The 23,137-nt window shown below is 59.5% G+C and overlaps 1 protein-coding gene across 1 annotated transcript; it reads right to left on the bottom strand.

The window, feature by feature from the left end:
- Positions 1 to 1,849: 1,849 nt before the first annotated feature.
- LOXL1 (lysyl oxidase like 1) lies at positions 1,850 to 22,625 on the bottom strand. Its single transcript, XM_034993589.1, has 6 exons — positions 21,213 to 22,625; positions 7,717 to 7,825; positions 4,721 to 4,858; positions 4,127 to 4,283; positions 3,549 to 3,644; positions 1,850 to 1,969 (listed from the first exon to the last, which is right to left on the bottom strand). The coding sequence occupies exons 1-6, from the start codon at positions 22,342 to 22,344 to the stop codon at positions 1,850 to 1,852; spliced, it is 1,752 nt and encodes a 583-aa protein (XP_034849480.1). The 5' UTR covers positions 22,345 to 22,625.
- Between the last annotated feature and the right edge of the window lie 512 nt (positions 22,626 to 23,137).

Below are 23,137 nucleotides of genomic sequence, written 5' to 3'. Positions count from 1 at the left end.
TCCTCCTCTTCTGAAACATGACCGAAAGCCACAGGCGTCAGTCCCGTGGCCTTTCTGGGAACACTGTGTCCGGCTTCCTGTGTGCTGGCCCGGCCGCCTGCCTGCGGTCAGGGTACCAGAGACGCTCTAATAAGACTTGAGCCTTTCCAAGCACTTATGTAAAGGGCTTGGAAAGAAGGGCCTCCGCCTTCCCTGGCCTGCAGGCCCCCGGGGAAGCCGGAGGGGGGCACGGGGCTGCTTCTCCGTCTGCCGTGTTGAGGGGCCTGGCTCATGGCATGGCCGGGAAATGGGATGCTGTTTCAATCCACCCTTCCCAGCGGCAGGCAGGACAAGAGAGGGATGTAGGCTCCCTGGTTCCCTGCACACCCCTTGGCCGCCTTTTTTTCTTGCGTGCCCTTTCCTTCGTTCCTCTGTCTCCTTCCATGGAATTGCTTCCCAGAAACCCTCTACCATTTAGGTGACCCCTGAATTGGGAATGGCTGAATGAGACAGGACCTGAGGGAGGAGGAGGTCAGAAACCCAGGCCTACGAAAGAGCCAAGGTGCCAAGGATGGGGCAGGAGTCAGTTGTTTTAAACAGACTCTGTGACCTGGACAATTCTGATCAAATTCAATTTATGAGGAATCTAATCTCTATACTGAAGTAGAGGCTGCTATTCTCATTTTTAATATACACAGCGTGGTGGGGGTGGCGGTGGTGGTGGTGGTGTGTGTGTGTGTGTGTGTGTGTGTGTGTGTGTGTGTGTGAACGGTTAGCTTAGTGGCTGCAGCTAAAGGGTCCTGACTCTGATCACACGCTGAACCCTAATCTTGGTCACACACTGAGCCCTGAGCCTGGTCACACACTGAGCCCTAATCCTGGACACACACTGAGCCCTGACCCTGGTCACACACTGAGCCCTGAGCCTGGTCACACACTGAGCCCTAATCCTGGTCACACACTGAGCCCTAATCCTGGTCACACACTGAGCCCTGAGCCTGGTCACAGGCTAAACTTCATACCTGTCAATCATTAATAAGCATGTGCTTTTGTCTCTGGGCCTTGAAATCTCTGCCATTTGTCCCCCAGCTGATGGACTAAAGTTCTAGGACTACTCCTGTTTTATTCTGTTTTTGTTTTAATGGAAAAGAGTTGCTTTGAGCTGATCAAACATTTTAAATTCCCATGAAGTGGGGTGGGGTTTCTTGGTGAGTTTGTAAGCAGAAGGTACCTCTGCAAAGTACTTCACATGGGGAATCAGGAGCCAGACTGAAGACAGACAGCCTAGAGCAGTGGCAACTGAGCCCCTGTCCCAGAGCCATGTGCCAAAGGCCTGGGCCAGAGTCCTTCAGCTTCTGGTATACCTGGGCCCAGATGGCAGCTCATCCCAACCAGCATCAGTTCTAATCTGGGACTGTTTCGTTGAATCCACTCGCCACAGACACTGTTGGTCATGCAGCTGCCATTCATGGGGCATGGCTGGGAAGGTTCTCCAACACCAGACATCAGGCCTTTCACTCTTTTAATCTCACAAGCCTACCTGGGAAGGGGCCTCTTTTGTAGTTGAGAAAAGTAGTTCAGAGAGGTGAGGCGACCTGCCCTATGTCACAGACAGACTCCCCCCCACCAAGTATGCCGCTTCCTGCTGCTGGTTCCCCCTTGGGAGAGCTTAGGGAGCCACATAATCTGGCCCCAGATCAATAGCCTGCGGCTGGAGCCCCACCACGAGCACTCAGCTCGGGGTGGGCATGGACGAGGCTCCTCCCGCACAGCCATGTTTGGCTAGGAAGGTGACCCAGGGTGCAGGCACCTTGTGTAGTTCACGTGGCCCCCACCTGTTCCCCGGGGAGGACAGGGGCCGGGGCAGCACTTACTGGACAATTTTGCAGTTTGTTGTAGAAACATAGCGACCTGTGTAGTGGATGTTGCATCTCACCACGTTGTTGGTGAAGTCAGACTCCAGCACAATGTACTTTGGGTTCACGTGGACCTGAGGAAGAAGGGGAACAGAGGGGAAAGGGATCTGGTCGGGGGGCTGCATTTCACCTGGTCACCAGGGAAGGTGGTGGAGATGCACACAGACAGACATGGAAGGGACAGAGAGGAGGAGAAAGACCACTTGAGACCAAGAGCTATGAAGACAGAGATCCAGTGACGCAGATACACGGAGAGATGCAGAGAGAGGGAAGAAGAGACAGCTCGTGGTCGAAGAAAACATCACCAGGTCACTCTTATTGGAAGATGGGAAGCTGCCCCAGAGCCAGAGCCCAGGCCAGGGGGGCCCTGCGTGGGGCACTCAGGGTCGGAGAGCCTGAATCACTGCCCCAGGGATCACAGCAGTGAATGAGGGGCCGAGCAGGGATCCCGGGCCTGGTCTCCCGAGTCCGAGGCTGGCACCCTTTGACCACACATGTCCGTCGAGATGACCCATGCAAGGGCTGTCCGCTGCCAGGTGGCATCTCCCGCCCTGGACCCGGGGATGCCTGACGCTAAGAGGATGGCCCAGGCATAAGCTGTGCCTTTTGTCTGCAGAAGACCTGTCGGGACACAAGGAAGCCTTCTGAATGTTGGATTAACTGGCTGCACTGGGGTCGGCTACACCCAGATTTACAGTTGCAGAACATCTAAGAACATGTTACTTTAAAATCCTTTACACTCCCCCAGGGCAGGAAGTGTGCATTACTGATGTGGTTTGAATCCGAGTGCCTGGAACTCAGAGGGGCCTTTGTACACATGTGGTGAGTGGATGAACACGGGAAGGAGAAGACCCTGACAACCCTGGCCCCTGGCTGAGTCTGAGCAGAGGGGCCGCCAAGCCTGCTGGGAGGTGCTGGGGATGGGCCGTAACCAGAGGCTCCCAAGTTGCTGTGTTCCAAATGCAGCCTTCCCAGCAGGCCGTGTTCATGCGGCTCAGAGCGCCTCCCAAGCCGGTCTTCCCTGCTCACTGCTCCGTCTCCTGCTCTTGGGTGTAGAGCAGTGGGTCCAGGGGCAGAATGGTTCCCCGCCCTCGCTTCGCAGCTACATGGAGGAGGCCACGACGCCCCGGGCCCTGCGCAGCCTGCATGGACGTACCACACTGGGCTGTGTGTCCTTGACATGCTTTTCTACTCGCTCCCACCCCACCCCAAGGGAAGTGGCACTGGGGCAAGCATACCCTGGAGAAGGGGGTCAGGCCAGACGGGACTCTTGGTCCCAGGGGCCCTTGGCTTTGCGGTGGTCCCTGTGAGGAGCGCCGGGTCCCTCTCAGAGCACGGCAGCGTCCTCCTGCGGAGGGCGCAAGCCTCCCGTCTGCAGACAGGGGGTCCACCGCATAGCTCTCCAAGTCCTCTGTCCCCCAGGGAAGACCACCTCTAGCATGGCCACACCTGGGCCCAAGGTTCCTTGTCTTTATGGAAAGGGAGCCTCTGCCTGCTTGAGGCTAAGACCCTCCAACGGGCAGAGGACACCTCCGCGTGATGGCTCCGCAGCCGGGGACGAGGGGATGCCCTCGAGGCCGAAGCGCACCCCAGAGGCAGGGACACGAGCGGGGGCGGCAGGTAGGAGGGAACGCCCCAGACCAGGAGGCCCACCTTGAGGATGTAGTTCCCGGGCTGCACGTCGGTTATATCAATCCACTGGCAGTCGATGTCCGCGTTGTAAGTGTCATAGCAGCCGGGGCTCAGGCCCTGGGGAAAGGGACAGGAGTAAAGGCTGGGGTGCTGGGCACTCCTCAGAGCCACCCAGTGCCACTCCAGCAGTCTGGGCCCCTCCTTCCTCCCTTCTAGAGCCCGCTGGGTGGATGGACCAGACAGAAAATAGGGAGGCGTAACAGCCAGGTGGGAGGGACTGAAGGAAGGGGATGCCTGGAGAGTCGGATGGAGGAACAGATGAAGAGACAGACGGGCAGGATAGATAGACACTCTATAGGTGGCTGGACAGACTGACAGGAAGGCAGATTTGGGTGGACAAACAGGCAGAGGAACACCATGCCATCTAGACTTTGTTGGAATGTTCCTTTCTTTCTAGGGGCAGACACGCCTGGGAGTGATGCAGGAAGGGACCCCGTGGTGACCTGATGACGGGTGAGAAGACCCGTGCTCCCACCGAGCGGAGCGGCCAGGAGCCCGCACTCCTGGGTCCCCGCCCTGGCCCTCTCACCCGGCCGGACCTGTGTGTGAGAGGTGCACGCGTAGCGCTTGAGGTTGCCAAAGTCACAGGTGCTGTCCTCTAGGCAGAAGCTGGCCTTGTGGCCCTCAGCCACCTTCTTGCCTGTGGCTGCATCCAGCAGGTCATAGTGGCTGAACTCATCCATGCTGTGGTAATGTCTGGGGTCAAAGGACAGGAGGAGGAGAGAGAAGGGGGCCTAGTCACCGCTGGGCTTCCTGAGACGGTCCAGCCTCCTGACCAATCCTTGGGCCCCTGTGTCCCCCAGGGCCGTGTCTCTGGGGCTCCCCTCCTAGCCAGATCACCCTAGAGAGCACCTCCTTGGGACTCCTCACTTCCTTGTTGGGCTCCCACCTGGACTAGCCTGCCATGGGCCATTCCCTGTATTCTAGACATTTCCGTCCCTTAAGACCGATCCTCTTCCAGTCGAGTTTAGCTAAAGAGCCCTTGCCCTGGGGGTGGATCCATGGCAGGCCCTCCCACCAGCACCAGCTCCTCTGGGGGCACTAACTGGGGGGAGGAGCTCAGGCACCGAGGGGGCGCCCACCCCGGCCCGCCGGGTTGGGGGGTGTGGGGGCGTGGGGGGCGGGGCACTCACTGGTGGCAGCTGTGCCACTCCCACGTGTGCCGTGGCCGGTTCGGGAGGAAGTCCGCGGTGCCCTGGTTCTTCACGCGCTGGGGGAAGCGTAGCAGCACCCGCACGTCGTAGTCGGTGGCCTCGGGGGTGTAGGCTGTGCTGCAGGGACAGGTGAAGAGACGGGCGTGGGGCTGGGTCCTGCGGCAGCAACACCCGGAATGGGCCGACTTGTCCCTGAAGGTCCTCTCCACTGACTCCCCGTCCTGTGGCTGCGGCTCAGACCTCTCCCCAACTCTCGTGAGCACACGGGCTGGGCGGTCCCCTCCTTTCTGGCTTCCAGCACGTGGCCGGCAGCTACCAAGGAAGCCTTTCTCAAGTGGCATCAGGCCTGACAAGGACAATCACACCTGCAGGTGACTCTCTGCTGGGGGCAGCCTCGGGGAGGGGGGGGCATATCAAAATCTTTGGAGGGCTTTTTAAAAGGGGCCCTATCCAGGAGATTCTAGTAAGTGCACAGAGCCCTGATTGTTGACCAAAGTACGTCACGTCTCAGGTACGGGCCTAAGAAACGAGCTCAGGCTCTTCCGTGTCAAAGCCATTTCACTTTCCCGATCCTGTCTGCCCTGCGGCTCCTCCACACATCCTGGGGTTCCAGCTCCAAACACTGTTTCTCCAGCAGACTTCACTCCTGTTAATCTATACTGTTGCCCATGCTGTTCGTTTGACCCAGAACTCACCCGGCCTCCTAGGCCTCCTAGGAGGGAACTCAGGTTCCCTCCTCCAGGAAGTCTGCCTTGATTGCCGCACTTAGAGGCCCCTTGTCTGCCTGTGAGCTCTAACAGCACCTCCTACGGCCCAGCCTGATCCCACAGGCCCCCTGAGCTAGGTCGGGGTGACTAGGCCACCTTTTCCCGACTGCACGGCTGCCAGGCCAGCGACCTGCCCTGTTCTGTTTGGGGAGCACGAGTCTGCTGCAGACCGCCGGCTCACAATTTACTTGCTGACCCCTAATTCCCAACCGAGACGGACTTTGTGCGAAGAGAAGGGGCGCGAGAGAGGAATGAGGGGCAGCAGCGAGGGGAGAGAGACAGACAGACACACACTCGCGCGCGCCTGCGCAGGGGCTGACCGAGGCTCCGCCCTTCCCCGGAGGACTGCTGACAGCTGTCCTGGCCGGCCTCAGGGGCACTTCCCTGGCACTCAGGAAGGTCTGGGTCCCGAAGCCAGAGGCAGGAGGCGGCCAGCTGTAGGGATTAGCTCGCTCTCTGAGAGGATGTCTGCACAACAGGCGGTGCAGGCTTCTGTCGGCCAGGACGTGAGGCCCTTGGCCTTGTCTGGCGGAGGCTTGGAATCCGTCTGTGTCTGGGCTGGAACAAAACCTCCGCCTTCCCTCTGTTCAGTTCAATCCTGCCCTTCTGTTCAGCTCAGCACACCGTGGGAACCCATCAGGGCCTAGGTTCGAGGCCCAGCTTGGCCACAGACCCGCGCTGAGACTTGGAGCGAGTCCCTTCCTGGTCCGGGTTCGGCAGCATCCGTGCCCCGGTAGCGCTCTGCGGCCTGTACTTCCCACGATCCCGAGCGCCCCGCCGTCCCAGCTTCAGTTCTGCCGGCTCTCTAGGTCTGTGCCCCGCGCCCCGCTGCCTCAGCTGCCTGGCCCCCGCCGGCCTTTCCTCCTCGCACCTCCCCACCGACAGCTCCGGCCCCAGAGCCGCTCCCACCCGCTCTCCTCCCACTCTCTGCGGCTGGGTCCTGTCATCCCGCGGACCAGGACAGGGACCGAGCTGCTGGCTCCCCAGCCCGTCTGGGAGCTCGGGTCTGGGCCTGCAGGATGCTCCGTGAAGGTGGGGCGATCATTTGGCTTTGACCTCAACTCCTCAAAACTCAGCCTCGGTGGACTGCCATGGAGGCTCTGACGTGCTCCCTGCTGGAGGGACTGTAGCAGGAACGTGATCAGGATGCTCTCTTCCCAGGGACAACTGACGAGACCAGACCTAATGCGCAGGCCGACTGAGTGGTACAGTGGACCCCCTTATCCGTGGTCTCGCTTTCTGTGGTTTTGGTTACCCACGATCAAAGGCAAGACATTCTGGGCCGAGGAAGCAGTGAGCAAAGTTACATTCCGGTCCAAGTGCCTTATCTTGTTATGGATAGATCACGCCTTGCGCGTGAGCTACCCTGAGGGGCGGGAGTTCCGTAACTGGGAAAATGCTGAGATTCCAAAGGGCTTCCCAGATACTTAAGAGTAAAAGTAAATAAAGAATTCAAATACAAATACAAAAACAAAAACAAAAAAGGCAGCAAGTAATTAAGAAAAACAGGTGCTCTCCAACATAGAGGGATGTCAATAGATGAGGCAGGACGATGTCATCTTTAATTCTTTCAGCACAGGGGGATGTCCCCGAAGCGCATGTATTTGAACGGAATATTCACGGTTAATACATTCCGAAGCAAGCTCTGCAGGAAGCAGAATCACCCAGGAATAAGGGAGAGCTAGCTGGGCTCCCATTCCTCGGACTTGCAAACTGGTCTCCTTGCCCTTTCTCTCCACTGCCACACGTAACTGAGGCCTCTTTGTCACCGTGCTCCCTGCCCCAGCTGGAGAGCCAACCTGTCCTCCGTGGGGACGGTTCTGCACTCCTGCCCTCTATCCTGAAGGCTATTCCCCCACTGGGGGGAATTCCCTGTGTCCTTGTGGGAGCACCTTCTCATGGGGCAGCTCAGAGCGGGAAGGTTCTGGTTCCTCTTTGCTCCTCAGTTGCCTGACTGGAAGAACACATACCCTCAGTGCCATGGCAAAGGTCCTTGTATCATGACCCATACAGAAATGCTCGCTTGTCCCCTTCCCCTCCTGGCTGCCTGGGGGCAGGCGAGACTCACAGACGAAGAGGTCCGGGTCCTGAGAGGTTCAGGGGCTTGACCATGGTCGCTCGGCTTGTGGGCAGCCTGGCTGGCATGAGCACGGGCTCTGGGTGACTCCCAGAGACTGTCTCTTCCACACTTCAGCCCCGGCCCCTTACCTGGCCAGACACTTCTCCTCCGCGGCACAGCGCAGTGAGTACAGATGGGCTCTCTGCACGTAAGTGGAGGCTTGCACGTAGTTGGGGTCCGGGACCAAGTCAGGGAGACCTGGCAATGGAGTGGGAGAGATGGAGGAGGGGCGTCAGGCTGGCCACGGCTAATGCCCAGAGACCTCCCCAGCCCCAACCGCCCTTTATCATTCTCCTTCCTCTACACAGGCTGTCGCCTCTTCCAAGAAGCTTCCTAACCTGAGCTAGGGGTGTGATTGGAACTATTCCCTCTGGGCTCAGGTGTGGGCCGGGGACGTCAGGGAACGGGGGCTCACTTCTGGAGCTCCGTGCTATGGGAGCCTCTGAGACCCCCTGGAAGAGCTGGGACAGGAGCGAGGTCTGGGAGGCAGAATGGAGTCTGGTGAGCCAGAGAACAGGGTAAGGGTACACTTGGCAGGGCAAGCCGCATGAACAGGGGCCTGGAGGCAGGACTGAGTGAACCAAGCAATTTCCTGACAGAGGCACTCCCTCCATGTCCTTGTTCGCCAGGCCTCTGGACACCAGCCCCCAGATGCCCTCTGTAGCCAGCATTCTTCCTGAATCACCAAGAGAGCCCTGGGCTCTGGCCCCAAGTGGCTCCCAGAAAGCCCACGGGCAGAGCCAGGTGAGTATTGGCTGGCACAAGCGGGGTGGGCAGGAAGGGAAGGGCAAGCGGGAAAACACACCCGTAGAGTGGGCTGCTGACAGGGCAGGATTCTCGGCCTGGGCACCTAGCCCGACCTTCTCAGGATTTCTTTCTTCTTGCCATCGGCCCCCAGACCTAACCGCACCCTCGCCTGTCTGCATCCTCTGGCCTGCAACCTGAGGGGCCTGGCTGCCTCCCCTGCAGGGCCCAGGGGAAGTCTGGAGTCTGCTCAGACCCCGTGATCACTTGCTCCCGGGACATGCTAGAGCCAGGGGCCTGTCCATCTGGCACTTTCCCCACCTCCGTGCCTGTGGTGGTCCCGGGGAGCGTGCGTTAATAGGAATTTGCAGACACCAAACTCACATGTCCAGACCCTGTCTGCATTGGAATAAAGAAGGAACGGATCTGCTCTGGTTGCTGGGAGTGCAGGAGTGGTGGGGCACAGGGCGGGCTGGGAGGTGGGCAGAGGACTCCAGAGCCCTGGGCTCTCCCCCAGCTTGGCCATCGACTTCAGGGTGAGTGAGCCTGGGGCCTCTCTGTCCCCTCGCCCTCAGGCTCCCGGGATTCTGGCAGTTAAGCGAGGACATGAGGTTACAGGTTGCTCTTGACTTTCTTCCAAGCCCTCTGCTCTTGGGGGGCAAGTAAGGTGCGGGTGCTTAAGGCACACAGACAGCAGTCCAGCTCCTCTGGCCAGCTTTCAGGTTCCGAAGGTGAGGCAGACCCTCACACACCCATCCCTTGGGCTCCGAGACCCCAGCCCGGCTCACCCTGGGCCTGGGCCTCACGCGGGAGCCTGGTCCCGGCAGCCGGTATGATCTCACCTACTCGGAATGAAGAGGAAGCTTGGAGCACAAGGGTGGGTGAGGATGAGGTGGCTCCTGGCTGAGGGGGGCCGTCTTGGCCAGCCGAGGTCCCATTACTCAAGCTCCAGGAATGCCTGCAGTCATTTCCCCGGGGATCCTTGGGCCCTCAAAGCAAGGGCCCACCTCGCTGCCAAGCCACTTCTCACCCTCTGGTACCCGGAAGCCTCTGGTGGGGGGAGGTGAGGAAGACAGGAGTGGTCCCCTTCCCTATCATCAAAGTGCCTTTCCCGCAGCAGCATGTGGGGGTGGGTTCGCTGGGCCTGAAGCCTCGTGAGACCCAGTGTTTGGCACCAGATGGCCTGCCGCCCCCACCCCAGGCCCGGTTTCAATAAACAATGCACAGATGGCTCCTCAAAGCTTTTCTGGCCCGACCCTTCCTCTCTAGGCCATTCCAGGAGCTGGCTCTGCAGTCCAGGGAAGTTCGAAGAGCCAGCTGAGTAAGAGGCCAGAGGTATTAAGGGCCAGCGAGGGCTGGTGCCCCTCCTGGCCTATGACTGAGCCCCAACCCTGGTCCTGTACCGAGTCCAAACACACTGAGGTTGGATACTGTCAACAACTCTGAACCTCAAACTCATTGTTTGTCCCCAGACTATGTACTAAAAAACTCTCTACTTAAAAGTTTTTAAGGAAAAAAAAAAAAAGTTTTTAAGGAATTGCTTTGACATCATGAATCCTTTTTATTGTAACTGAGTGGGTGGGTTTTGTTTTATTTTGTTTTGTAAGTTCCAAAGCCAAGGGGGAGGGGCATCTGCAGCACCTACATGTGGGGATTTGGGAGGAAGACTACGGACAGACACCCCAGAACTGCTCCTCACAATCTGAGCCCTGGCCCTGGCCCTAGATGACCATCTTCCTCTTACTGTTGATGAATCTCAGGTTCACAGGTACCTCCTGCTCCAGGAAGTCCTCCCTGACTGGCAGTGCTATTCCAGGTCGCGCGTCGGTCTGTCCCACCACTAGATCCGTCTTGATCTACAATTAGATTTCGTTGTATTTACCTGGGTCTACTCCCCTCCAGACTCTGCACGCTCTGAGGGCAGGGACTAGGTCCCACTCACCCCGTTAGCGGGCAACCTACCATGCTTTGGGGCTGACTGCTTGCCCCATCACATTGGCCTCTGCCAGGCAAGTTTCTTTAATGATTAGTGGCTTAATGTTTTACTGTCCCAGTGATTGAGGGTGCTCTGCACCCTGTCCCCCGCAAGAGACCAGGGCACATGGAGGTGCTGGAGGGACCAAGGCTCAGAGAGGGCGATGAATTTGCCCATGGTTGTAGAGTGAGTGGGGGCAGCCCTAGGAGAAGCTCCCCACCCCCTCCCAGGACTCCACTTACTACTCTTTTTATAAAAATGAGCTTTTTGGAAGTATAATCTAATCACAGAAATGCAAACTTAAGGTTTACAGTTTGATAAATTTTGACAAACGGTGCAACGGTGTGACTACGGCCGTCATCAAGCTCTGCATTGTTTCCATCATCCCTGAAAGTTCCCTCCTGTTCCTTCCCATTAATGCCCCTTACCTCCTCCACCACCCCAAGCAACCATTACTCTGCTTTCTAATCACTGTAGAGAGTTATGCCTTTTCTAGGCCCTAAATGGAATCACTCCTACCATTATTTTATTTTCTTTGTTCTGTATCTCTGGCCATCACAGAGGTCCTGTGTCTCTCCTAACTGGCTCCCCCTGGCCATGCTCCACCTCTGTCACACTGGGGGAAGCTGCTGGAAAAGAGAGTAGTCTCAGAGTTCAGGATGGGTTCCCCTACCCTGGTCAGAGGAGGGGACCCCCTGCAGAGGTCCCTGGGCACTGCAGGCCCCTCCCTCAGCTAGAACAATGCCTCCTTCTCCACCTGCTCTCCTATGAGGTATTCCATTAGCTTCCATGAGTAGTGGGCCCCCAGGCTTGGGCTCTTAGCCCCAGGGGGCTGGGACTTGGAGGGCACCCTGTGTTGTTAGAAGCCGCGGAGGAAAGGCGTGAGCAGGGGCTTGTGGACGGAGGGATAGGGGATTGGTTTGCTGTTTCTGGCTTAGGGGGTCCAACCAGGCCCTCCAGGCAAGATGGCCCATGTTGCCTGAAGTGCAGCTACAGCGGGACCATGTGCCCACCCCCCACCCCAAGAAGTGTACGGAAGATCCTTGAGAGAGGGTAAGGCTTACTCAGCAGGGAGAAGCCTCAGTCATGGAGATGTCATTTTGAGGAGGGGCTGGAATCTTTTATCCAGAAAATATGGAATCATCCAGCCCTGGGACCTGGCACTGGAGACTCTATATAAAGTGGGTTCCAATGAGAACATCTCCCAGAGACCCCCATTTGTCTAAATGCAGACACTGAATTAATTATAATTCTCACGTCAGAGCAAACTAACTATTATCGCTGGTCTGGACAAGGCCCCTCTCTTGGAATAACATTTTTTTTTTTTTGACCATCATCATCACCCGACCCTCCGACGGATATCCTTGAACATTTGTACCTCTCTATAAAATCCGCAGTGTGTTGGAGGTAGGCATGCATCCTTGAAGTATATAAGTGATGCTGTCTTAGAATCTCATTCCATTTCTTGATTTTTCAGTCAACGTATGAACTTTTAAGGTCTACCTAGCTCATGATTTGTCATGGCTAAATAGGAATCCACAGTATGTGCCCTCCATGGCTAATACGGCCAGTCTTCTTGTGTTGGGCTCCCAAGGTGGGGCCAACCACAGAGAGTCCAGGTGTACGGTTTGCTCAGGCTACCCGAGGAGTCCCTGGTCACCATCAGCATCCCGCCTTCCCCTCCTAGGAGGGAGACAGGAGCCTTGCTGCTTACCCTCCGTCACAGACTTTCTGTGGGAACTGGGGCTGGCCTGCCCCCTCTTCAGGCCCCACTGCCTCCACTTCTCCAGCTCTGTCCTCTATCCCACTTAAGGCCTGGAAGAGCTCTGGGCCAGGCCCCTGTGGGCACTGTTCCCCAGAAGCAAAGTGCTGACCATGGGGTTTGGGCCCACAGGGACCCAGGCTGCAGTCTGGGCCAGGGTTGGAGGGACACTGAGGCAGAGGGCAGTAAAGGCCCTTGGGAAGGCTGAAGCCAGGCTGCTCTGCTGGGGAGGGGTGGGTGTAAGTGAATTGGGTCCCAAGGCCATTCTGCAGGCAGCCTTGGAGGGGGCCCCGTCAGACCCTCCAGGGCAGGCAAGACCCAGAGCCCAGGATAAGGACCTTCTGCATTCTGCATTCCTGCTCCATCCCTGGAGCTTCCTCTGAGGGGGGGGGTGGGGGTGGTGGAGATCCAGGCCCCTTCATAAGGCGCTCAGGACTAGCCTGCCATGCTCCCACCCCAGGCTGGCCCACATGTCAGCCTGCGGGAACCTGAGGCCTGTCTCCCTCTTCTTCCCTGGCAGGACCTGGCTGGGGCCTTCTCTGGGAAGGACTCCAGAAGGCAAGTTTGCCATTTCCTTCAATCCCCTGGTGTATAAACCCTTCCCTTTTCTTAGGCTCAGTTTCCCCATCTGGATGATGGAGAGACTACACTAACCTGCCTGTGAGCAGTAGGCAGTTCGGCAGTTCCACGGCTCCAGAAACACTTGGGAGATGATTTTCAGGAGCTCCTCGGTCTCTTCCCAGCCTCGGGCAAGAGCCCAAGACCTCTTACAACCTCTACAGACAATACTTTAGCAGCCAGGAAATTCTCCCACTGTCTGACCTAAATCCTTCCTGCTTCAGAAGAACTCTGGTCCCTCCTGCTCAGCGGCTCCTGGAGGCCGCCCAGTGCAGAGGGCCTGTGGTTACGTTCCTGTCACTTGCCCACACCTCACCTGTTTCCCTCTTGGCTTCCCCCTTTCTGTGGGTTCCATAAACCTCGGCTCCTTTGAACTTTTTCCTCCCCAGGCCTCCTGCTCACAAGCAGATGAAGGAAAGTGGAATGCAAAATCGCCCTAATCTCTTGAGCCCGGGGCTGGGGGATAAACAAGGTCCAGCAGGAACCGGTCAGCGGGCTGTGAGATATGTGTGGGGCGGGATGTTTTGGCTCAGCAGCCAGACTCCAGAGGAGCCCTTAGGTAGGGAAAGCCGCGAGCTCACAGAGCTGGGCCTTGCATAAAGATGAGCCGGCAGGGCCTCCAGGGGCAGAGCTGGCCGCTCCGAGCCCTATGAAATCATCATCTCATAATCAGGACATTCAATTGTCAGGGCTGGCCCGGTGGGGCCGCACCTGTGTGACCAGCAGGTCGGCAAGGGGGCTGCGGGATTCGCTACGTCCTGCCATGAAGGGGCAGTCCCAGCCCAGGCAAAGGAGCTGTGATAGCCATAAGGCCAGGCCCAGAACCTGCAGGGGCTCCCCACCGCCTACAGAATCGGGCCCAGACTTCTCAGGGTGCAGCTAAGGCCTTCTGTGGCCTGGCCTTAATGGAGCCTTCCAGATCGCATAGCCCTAAGGCTCAGGAGGCAGCTCCCTCGCACCCAGGCCTCTGACGCCATGGTGCCTTGTCTTGGAATTTTGCGCGCGCACGCGCGCACACACACAACCTTGCAGGGATTCACAGTCTTTAGGCCCCCAAGCCTACCTTGTCAGTCCTGACCACCCCTCCGCCAGCACACGTCTGCTGCCCCCTCTCAACGGGTAGAGACAGTCCAGGGGCAGTGACCGCCTCACCCCCTTGTGTGGCAGGGCCCAGCTCCAAGAAGGGGACCTGTGAGTGTCTGCTTAGTTCAGTGACTGCCCGGGATGCAGGCTGGGGCTGAGCTGGGAGCAGGCTGACGTTAACTTTGGGGAGGTCAGCTACCTTCTGCTCTGGCCAAGCCGGTCTGCTGCCTCCTTGCACACCACACTCTCTCACACTCTTCCCTGCGGTGAACACAGGCCCCTACTGCCCCTGGTGCCCTCCACTCCCCTGCAGGCCTGCAGGGGTGCCCCCTGCCCCTACCTCCAGAAGCCTTTGTGGATGCTTCTGTCCCCTGGGTCTCTCCCTGCCCCGCAGACCCTTCACAGTGACTCGAACTTTCATCTTTCTTACAAAACCTGCTCAGCCCACTGCCTTCCCATCTCAGCTCATGGCAGCTTCATCCTTCCAGATGCACAGGCTACAGACCTTCGTGTTAATGCCTGATCCCACGTCCAGCCCATCGGGAAATCCCATGAGCTCCAACTCCAGACTAGATCCCGAATCTGACTTCCCCCCAACTCTGATGTTAGCGCCCTGCCTGGTGCCATCACCCCTGCCTGCATCTCTCTATCAGCCTCACCTCAGTCTCCTGCCTGCCTCCCCACTGCACATCCCAGCGTAGTGGTCAGCGACCCCGTTTAAATGTCACTGCTCAGCTCAAAGCTTGCGGTAGCTCCCTAATGCAGGGAGAGTAAAAGCCCAAGTCCTCCCAGGGGCCTCCACGGTCCTGCTGCTTCTCTGGCCAGCCTCCTCTCACGCCCCTGACTCCCATCCTGCTCTGCTCTAAACAGACTGGAACACACTTGAACCCCCCAGGGAATCCCTGCCTCAGGGCCTTTGCATGGGCTGCTTCCCCTTTCTGGAATGCTCTTCCTGATCGCCTCATGCACCACTCATTTGCCTCCTTTCTCTCTGCTCAAATGTCACCTTCAGGAGGCCTACCTTCACCACCTTTGCAACCTGCTCCTCCCCCCTCCCCACCCACAGATCTTAGTTATCTCTACTTTCCCACATTCTATTACCACATCCCTACCACACCCCACAACCTTACCGCATTCTATTATTTCCCTATTTATCATGTTTATGCAGGAAAATATGTCCGCAAAGGCAAGGGTTTTGTGTCTTTCTTTTCGCTAAGGAATACTCAGCTCTAGACGCGCCCAGCATGCAGTAAGGCACTCAGTAATAGTTTCTGAATGGATGAATCTCCTCAGAGGAGAGCCTTGCAAGGTCATGTGTGTGTGTGCGCGCGCGCGTGCAAAATTCCAAGCCCTGGGGGTGGGGGGGACTGGCCTTTGCCTGCTGCCCAGCTGTGGGCCCAGGTGTCCGCGCACAGCAGGTGGGGGCAGGAGAGACCTGTGAGAGGGTGGTGCGCTTGGGCACCTGCATCCTGTGGCCTGGTTTCTGGCCCGCGGGCTGAGACCTCGGTGAGGACAGGCCTGGGTCTGGCGCACCCCTAACTGCTCTGTGCACAGCTCGGGGCCGGCACCTGTGGGCCCTGGGAGCCCAGGGGCAAACAGCTGCAGGGGCTGGTGGCATCTGTCTGCCTGAGCAGACTGCATTATCAAGCAAAGGCTGGGACTGATTCCAGAAGTCCTTTCTTTTGAAAAAGGATTAGTTTTGGGGTTGGACAACCCATGGTTGCTGTCGGTCTACAAGCAGGAGGAAGGGGGGCTTGTCTCCTGAGGCTTTGATGGCAAAGGCCTCCGGGACTTTGCCTTCCCCATCTGAATCCCTTCCTGCTCTGATGTTCTGACACCAGCCCATTTCCAGGTGACGCTGAAATGCCCGGTTCCTGAGTGCTCGTCAGCAAGGCGGAGAGGGACCCAGGCCCAACCCCAGCCCTGTAATTCTGAATCCATACAGAAAGGCCCTCTGGGTCCAGCTGCCTGTGGCGAGGAGGCTGTTAGGTCAGAGCAGGAGAGGGGACCAGACCCAGCCTCTCCTTCCGGCCGCCGAGCCGACTGCTGCCCCACAGGAATGCCCGGCACGGGAATTGGAAGCAGGTGTGGGCTGCCTGGGCGGACCACCCGCCTCCTCCCCTCCCCCCGCCCCTTCCTCTCTTGCCATTCCAGCACTGCCCTGGGGAGTTTTCCATGTGTTTTTGGCTTGGACAGGAGTGGGGTGGACTCAGGCTGGGACTCCTGGCAGTGTGAGTATGTGAGTGTGTGAGTGTGTGTGTGCACGCTTGAGCCTTCAGAGCTGAGAGGACATTGAGATGGGCACCCCTGGGGTTCGGAGAGAAGGGAGGAGGCGAGACACTCCTAAGGCCCTAATGATCCCCCACCCTGCTCAGCTACCACACAAAGGCCTATGGGGCCTGCGAACTCAAGGCAAAAGTCCAAATTTGGGTTTTCCAGGGTTTTAGACCTGAGAGAAACAAGGAGATAGCTTTCCCTGAGGGGTAGGAGTGGAGAGGCTTGGGCCGTCCAGCAGGGCAGAGGGGCAGCCTGGCTCCCAGCCTGGCCGCCGATGTCCTGAGACCTCAGATGAGTCACTGAGCTTCTCTAGCCTCGGGCTCCTGGTCCGCACCACGGGGGCGATGATACTCTCTACCTCCCGGGGTTGCTGGGGCCACTAAATGAGAAAACGAAAATCCAGTGCTTAGCTTTGTGTCTGGTGCAGTGTTTGAGAAATAGCAGCTTCTATGATTGTTATTTAAAATAGGAGCCATCTCTTTTTGCAGGGATGGTCCAGCTTGAGACCAGGGGAGAGAGGATGTGGCCTTGCAACCGGATGATAAGAGGAGACAGGAAGTCTGCCTGAGATGAGGCTGCTCGGGACACAACTTGTTCGTTCTGACACTAGTGACCTTTGCCGAATGGGGGAGCAGGAAGAGGACCCAGGTCCCTCTGTCTCCACAGCTTGTCTGACCCCTCACGACAGCTTCCTCAGCCTGAACACTCCATTTCTTTCTGAAGGAGCTCCCAAGACAGCCTCAGGGAAGGAGAAAGGAAGGCTGAGCTGTGATTCTGGCTCTGCCAGTCACCAGTGATGTGACCTGGACAAGCCACTTACCCTCTGAGAGCCTTAGTTTGCTCATCTGCTAAATGGGGAAGATAAATAATACCTAGGGTTGCCCTGAGCATTAATGGACTCTAATCATAAAGCTCCAGGAAGTGTAGAAGACACCGAGAAAGCACGATATAAGTGCTTGTGACGTAAGTGTTCTGGAGTCTGGAGTGAGAAAGGCAAGTCTTTGCAAACACCACACCAGGAAGGGACTCTGCTTCCAAAACCTTGCAGATCCGCTGTCCTGACTCAGCCTGTCACAACCTGTGCCTGGAACATAGTGGACAGGCAAATATCTGAAGGAATGAATAAATGAGGTGTGCAGGAGAGGCAAGAATACATCAAGTTGAACAAAATTATGTCTGGTGGTTAAGAACTCAGGATGGGGGTTCATGCAGACTCACAACCTGGTTTCATGACTAAGAGGCTGTGTGAACATCAGCAGACGAGCCTGTCGCCTTATCTATGAGATGGGACGAAGAACGGTACCAGGCTCGTGGGGTTGCTACGATAATTAAGGGTTGTGATGCGTGAAGTGCCCACAAATGCTAGTGTCATTCTCCCTCCCCTGGCTGCAGCTGGAGAAACTGAGGCCCAGAGAGCTGCTGGAGGAGGCCGAGGTGCTTGGCCTGCCCCACCTGGCTCGCAGGTGGAGTGTGGGTCTTCCTAGGGTCATCTGGGTGCGGCGCAGAGATGACAGGCTCGGTCTGAGTTCCGGCTCGGCCGCGCCAGCTGGGAGGCCTCCCTAGATCTCTGCTTTCTCAACTGTGCCAGAGGAGTACCACCCCCACCTCTCCAGGAGGGTGTGAGGGTGAGTGACAGTGCACATTTCAGCCACCCTGCTCACGGGGGTGCTCTTCAGCAGATGGCCGGGTTGTTATTATCATCCCCTCCTTAGGGCTCGAACTCTGGATGCTTTTTGGGTAGAGGCCAGCTTCTGTCCTTCCCTGCATCTACTCCAAGCTCTGTGGAGGTAGGGAGGTGACCTGGAGAAGGGGAGGCAAGGGTGGGGGGTTGGCCTGGGCGTAGGGATGGGGGCAGGGAGCCAGGACTGCTCTCAGGGACGAAGGGGTCCTGTCTGGCTTCTTGAGTGCGGGAGGTTAGATGGAGAGGGGAGTACGCTAGGAACACCTCTGGGTGTACAAGGAGGTGAGACTTCCAGGCCGGGGCAGCCCGGTTCCCAGGAGTCTGTGGGGTGTGAGGCAGGGAGAAGGAAAGGAAGGAGGTGCCTCTGCTTTTGGAACGGTAGGCTAAGGCATTTATTTTGTCCTGAAAGCCTTCAGGAACCACAGCATGTTCTTGAGCAGGAGAATAATATAGTCAGCACTCCAGGGCTTTATCTGCCCCACGTGTAGAGGGACTGGCCAGGGAGAGGCTGGGAGCAGGGGACCAGGGAGGAGGCAGCCAGAGCTTCCTCCTGGGCTGATTGGCCATGTGAGGACAGGGGTGGAGGACCATGCCAGACAAAGCTGGCGCAGCCATCAGCGAGGCCCCGGGAGAATGGCCAGGGAGGCTGCTCCGTGTTGCTTCCACAGGGTTGCCAGGGCCGGTGAAGCTGGCCGGGGCTGGAAGGGGGAGCCCTGGGGGAAGAGCTGTGGTCTTCAGAGACCTGGAGTCACCTTAGTTGGTCCAAAGACCACCAGCTCAGAAAAGCTGAAGTTGGGGGCGGGGGGGGGGGGGGGGCGGGGGCAGGAGCAGGGATAGGAGGCCGGGAAGGGAGGGCCTGACCATGGTGGAGGGAGAGGCGCTGTGCAGGGGACACGGCGAGGCCTGGGAAGCTGCCGGCCCCCCTCCAGGCGTCTGCACGGATTTGCTGAGAGCCAGGCAAAGTATGTGCCCCTCTCTGGGCCTCTGTTTCCTGGTCTTCTCTCCAGTTACAAGTTGCAGAGTTGGAGACAATGGGATTGCAGGAGGTCTGGGCAGCCCCAGCCCTGGGTGGGAGGGAAGAGGGTGCAGGCGCCAGAGGAATAAACCGGGCTCTGGACAGACGCTTGGAAAGTGCCCAAACATGGAGGGATGTGGGCGGAGCGCACATGTGTTTGGTGTTGTGAGGACACATCCACGCCCACACACACACAGGCTGCCAGCACCCAGCCTCAGACCCCTGGGTGTGTGGCCAGGAGGAATGAGGTCAGTCCCAGAGAATCTGCCTGGACTCCCACACCAGGCCTGGGGGTCTGATCTCAAGCACAAGGCTTGGCCTTCTCCTAACTGGGATTTTCCATGGTCTGGGCCTAGCAGCAGGGTGGGAAGGGGGAGTCAATGATGGGGGAGAAGGTACTGCTCCTTCCCTGGTCTCTCTGTGAGCCCCAAACTAGCCTGCACCCCCACACTCCCTCCCATCCCCACACCAATTCCCCCCCTCCCCCATGACTAGGGGAAGGAGCACCTGGAGGGGGCTGATGGCCATCACTTGCAGCAATGCACAGGTACCTCCTCCTCTGGGAAGTCCTCCCTGAACCCCTAGCCCCTGACCGGGGAGGCCCCTCACCTGGGATCCCCTAGTTCATGCCTCTAATGCCTGCCCAATCACAGCACGGACGCGTCCCCTTTGCCATGCCTCCTCCAGAGCAGGGGCCGGATGTGATGCTTACCAGCGCACTTTTAACCCAAACGAACTGTGGGGCTCAGGGGCAAGACCAGAGACTCTGATAAGCACCAAGTACCGCGGCTCTGCACATGGCCTGGCCCTGGCTGGTCGCCTCGGAACTTCAGGAACTGTCAGGCCAAACAGGGGCCCTGGAAAACCCACTGGCTTGGCTCACAGACGCTGAGTCCCGGGCCTAGCTCTGCCAGCAGAGCTGTAGCATTGGCCGCCTCTGATTTCTCCCATGCCCAGGAGTGGGGCACTTCCAGAGGAGTCCCAGTCTGAGGTCGTGGATCCTCAGAAAGCCACCTCGAAAGCTTAGCACCCTATAAGGTGGGATGCCCTCTCCTCCAAGGAGCTCTAGGAGCAGATGATGCCCAGCTTAGAGCACCCTGCTGCCAGGCTGTAGCAAGTCTCAGTGAGGACCCGATGTGGGTGAGGCCACGGTGGGCAGGAGCACGCATCCTTCATCGCATCACGGAAGGGGCCCCCATCCGGCTCCTCTCCCGAGGCCCCTGCAGGTTCTCCAAGTGGGATTCAGCACCCAACTTGAGTGCTCTGCCGTGGATGTGAGGCAGCGGGTGCTACCAGTGGGGACACTCCTCTCCCCTAGCCTTGGACTCCAGCAGCCCCGAGGGAGACAGAAACCCTCCCCCCACCCCCCACCCCCCGCAGCAGCCTCTCACCCAGGTCGGTGTGGCTGGAGACAAGGCAGCAGGCCCTGAGCTGACAGCGGCAGAGAAGCAAAGTCTGGGGCTGTTGTGTCTTTGCCCCCGGCCCTGCGGGCCTCAGCCCTCACCTGGCAAGCCTGGCCGGGCAACCTTGGTGGGGAGCAGAGAACTGGGGCACTGACTGCAGCCTGGAGGGACTGAACGGAAAACCTTGACCGCAGCTGCCTTTGGACTTGCAGATACAGAGGCAGAAAGGGGAATTCTAGGACAGCAGAGGGTGGGCTGATAGCCATCTAGCCTTGGCCAGGCCCCTAGTGGGCTCTCACCACAGTAGCCCGCCTGCTAACAAACAGCATGTGTGGAGTTGTCCGTCTCAAGGAGGAAAAGCTGCCCCTTCGCCGTGTTCTCATGTACAGATGGCTTGGGCCTTCCCAAGACCGGGTCATATCTTCGCGGGCCCCCTCCCGCCAGAAAATGACAGAGGGAGGGATGTCTACAGCTCCCCCCTGGGGCTCTCCCCCAGGGCCAGCACCCCAGTGAGCTGAGTGAAATGAGGGAGGCACTGGCCTGGGCGCCAGAAAACTCAATAACCAGAAGTAGTATTTGCAGCAGTACTTTTAAAAATCAAAATCAGTGCCACACCTCCAGGGGCATGCCCTAAGGCCTTTCGGACCCTGAAGACCCAGGTTCCCGACGCTGATGCTCCCTGCTTCACCCTGTGGGGTCGGCCTAGGGGCACCTCCAGGGGTGGAAGCCTCACCCTGCTGAAATGAGGGAGGCGCAGGAAGAAGGTCTCCTTCCCTTGGTCCCCAGATGACCCAAACCGGGTCTGGAAGGTGCCTCCTCGCCAAGCCCAGCCAGTCCCGCCCTCCCCGACCCCTCCAGCCAGGGTCAGAGCCCAGGCCTGCCTGGCCAAATCCCGCCACCAACGGTGCGCGGACCTGGGGAGGCTGGGAGGTGGGACGCACGGTGGCTGTCGAGGCGGGCGGGGGGATTCCTCACTCAGCTCGGGGGAGGCCCACGGGCGGCCGGCGGGCCGCGCGACGGTACTCACCGCGGCCGTTCTGGTTGGGCCGGTACACGCTGCCCACGCTGACGCGGCCCTGCTGCGCGCCGCCGCGCTCCCCACCTGGCGGGGGCGCGTCCGAGCTGCGCACGGGCAGGTAGGGCGGCTCCAGCACGCGGAAGGGGGGCTGCGGCTCCGCGGCCCGCGGCGGGACGTAGGCCTCGGGCGGCACGTTGGCGTACGGCGGGTACCAGCCGAGGCGGGGGTCGGCGGCGGAGCTGCCGCCGCCGGCGGGCGGCGCGTCGGGGCCCGGCTCCGGGGGCGCCTGCTCGAAGCCGGCGGTGCCCTCGTGGTACAGGCTGTGCGAGTAGCGGCGGTCCAGGCCGTCGGGCGGCGGCGCGTAGGGCCTCTCCGGGGCCGGGTAGAAGGTCTGCGGCGGGTACTCGGGCTGCTCCTCGCCGCCGCCGTACTCCTCGTAGCGCGCCCGCGGCTGGAAGGGGTAGACGACCCCGGCCGAGGCCACGGCCGCCGCCCCCGCGCTACCGCCGCCGCCGCCGCCGCCGCGGTAGTACACGTAGCCCTGGTCGTAGGTCCGCGACGCGGGCTCGTAGGTCTCATACTGGCTGACGAAGGGCGCCTGCGGGTAGGGGAACTGCTGCGGGAAGGAGGGCGGCTGGCGGTAGGTGGTGGCGAAGGCCGAGGCCGCGACCGAGGAGGCGGAGCCCCCGTGTCGTTGCTGGGAGACGGAGGTGCGGACCCGGGCCATGCCTGTGCTGTCCCCGACGGCCACCTCGCGCCAGTTGTCGGGCACCTGGCCGAAGCCGAACGGGTGCCGCGCCTGGCCGCGCACGGTGTCCGAGCCGACGCGCCCGGGCAGGGGCAGCGACGGGGCCTGCCGACGCCGGAGGCCTCCTGGGCTGCGCCGCCGCGGGGCCTGGGGAGCGCCGGCCAGCAGCACCCGGGAGCTACTGTCGGTGCCCTGCGGCCCGGCCGGCAGGTACTCTGGGCCCGAGTTGAGCAGGCTGTACACCTGCCCGTTGTTCTCCCACTGGATCAGCTGCCGCCAGCGCCCCGGGCCCGAGCCCTGCCCCGGCCGCGCCTCCTGCCCGTGCACCAGGACGCAGAGGCAGGCGCCCCACACCAGGGCCCCCAGCTGCCAGCCAGCTCGGGCTAGAGCCATGGTGGCCCCTCTGCAGAGGCCTGGTGGACCGAGAGGCTCTCAGGAGCGTACTCCTGTGCGTGCTTCTCTTCCCACGGCCTCGAGGACAGGACGGCTCCTTGCCTGCCCCAGCTCTAGCTTTGTCCATGCTGGCCTTGTCCCGAGCGGGACGGCTCCTCCGATGACAGCATTTCGAGGCCAAGGGGTCAGGGCAGGGCAGGGGCGGTGCCCAGGGCTGCACGAGGCTCTCTGCAGGGCACCGGACAGGCAGGACTGCCTGGGGGCCTTACATGGCCAGCCCGGTACTGGCTGGCCGCTGGGCTGGCGCTTTCCCACTCTGAATGAATAAGCAACAGGCTGGGAGCGTTGGGAGGTTTCGGGCAGCCTGGTCCGCCTGCTGGGGCCTCCTCCGCGGGGCCCTACGGCCCGCCGGGTTTTAGCTATGTTGCCGGTCCCACAGCTGCTCTGCTCCCTCAGTCCCTGGAGCTTCCAGCCAAGCCGCAGACCTGCCTCTGAGGAAGGGAATGAAGCAGGGAGTAGAAGGGGCCTCTGGGGGTGCAGGCAGAACACGGCTGGGGTGTCGGCACCCCTATGGCCATTTCAGCTTTGGACCCAGCACCCCTGGTCTCACCTTACTGTCTTCTCTGGGCTTGGATGAGCCCCAGCCTCTCCCCAGGACCCCCTGAGCTCCCCTTCTGCAAAGCCAGTGCCAAGAGACACCCTTCTTGTTGGTGGGCCTCCTTGGGGGAGATGCTAAACCTGATTCTGGACCCCAGGGGCACCTCAGTTCCTTAGGCCTGAGTACGAGAGGGCT

This window comes from Mirounga leonina, unplaced genomic scaffold, assembly GCF_011800145.1.
Source record: "Mirounga leonina isolate KUSES-001 unplaced genomic scaffold, KU_Mleo_1.0 Mir_91, whole genome shotgun sequence".
Lineage (NCBI taxonomy): Eukaryota > Metazoa > Chordata > Mammalia > Carnivora > Phocidae > Mirounga > Mirounga leonina.
Note: the sequence above shows the minus strand (reverse complement) of the source record. Positions and strands in the feature narration are given on the sequence as shown.

Excerpts from the sequence above, each read along its gene's own strand:
- LOXL1 (XM_034993589.1), bottom strand. The coding sequence starts at position 22,344 with ATGGCTCTAGCCCGAGCTGGCTGGCAGCTGGGGGCCCTGGTGTGGGGC. Across the intron at positions 7,826-21,212 it reads GCCCAACCAGAACGGCCGCG|GTCTCCCTGACTTGGTCCCG; the intron begins GTGAGTACCGTC and ends CTCCATTGCCAG. Across the intron at positions 1,970-3,548 it reads CCGGGAACTACATCCTCAAG|GTCCACGTGAACCCAAAGTA; the intron begins GTGGGCCTCCTG and ends CTTCTTCCTCAG.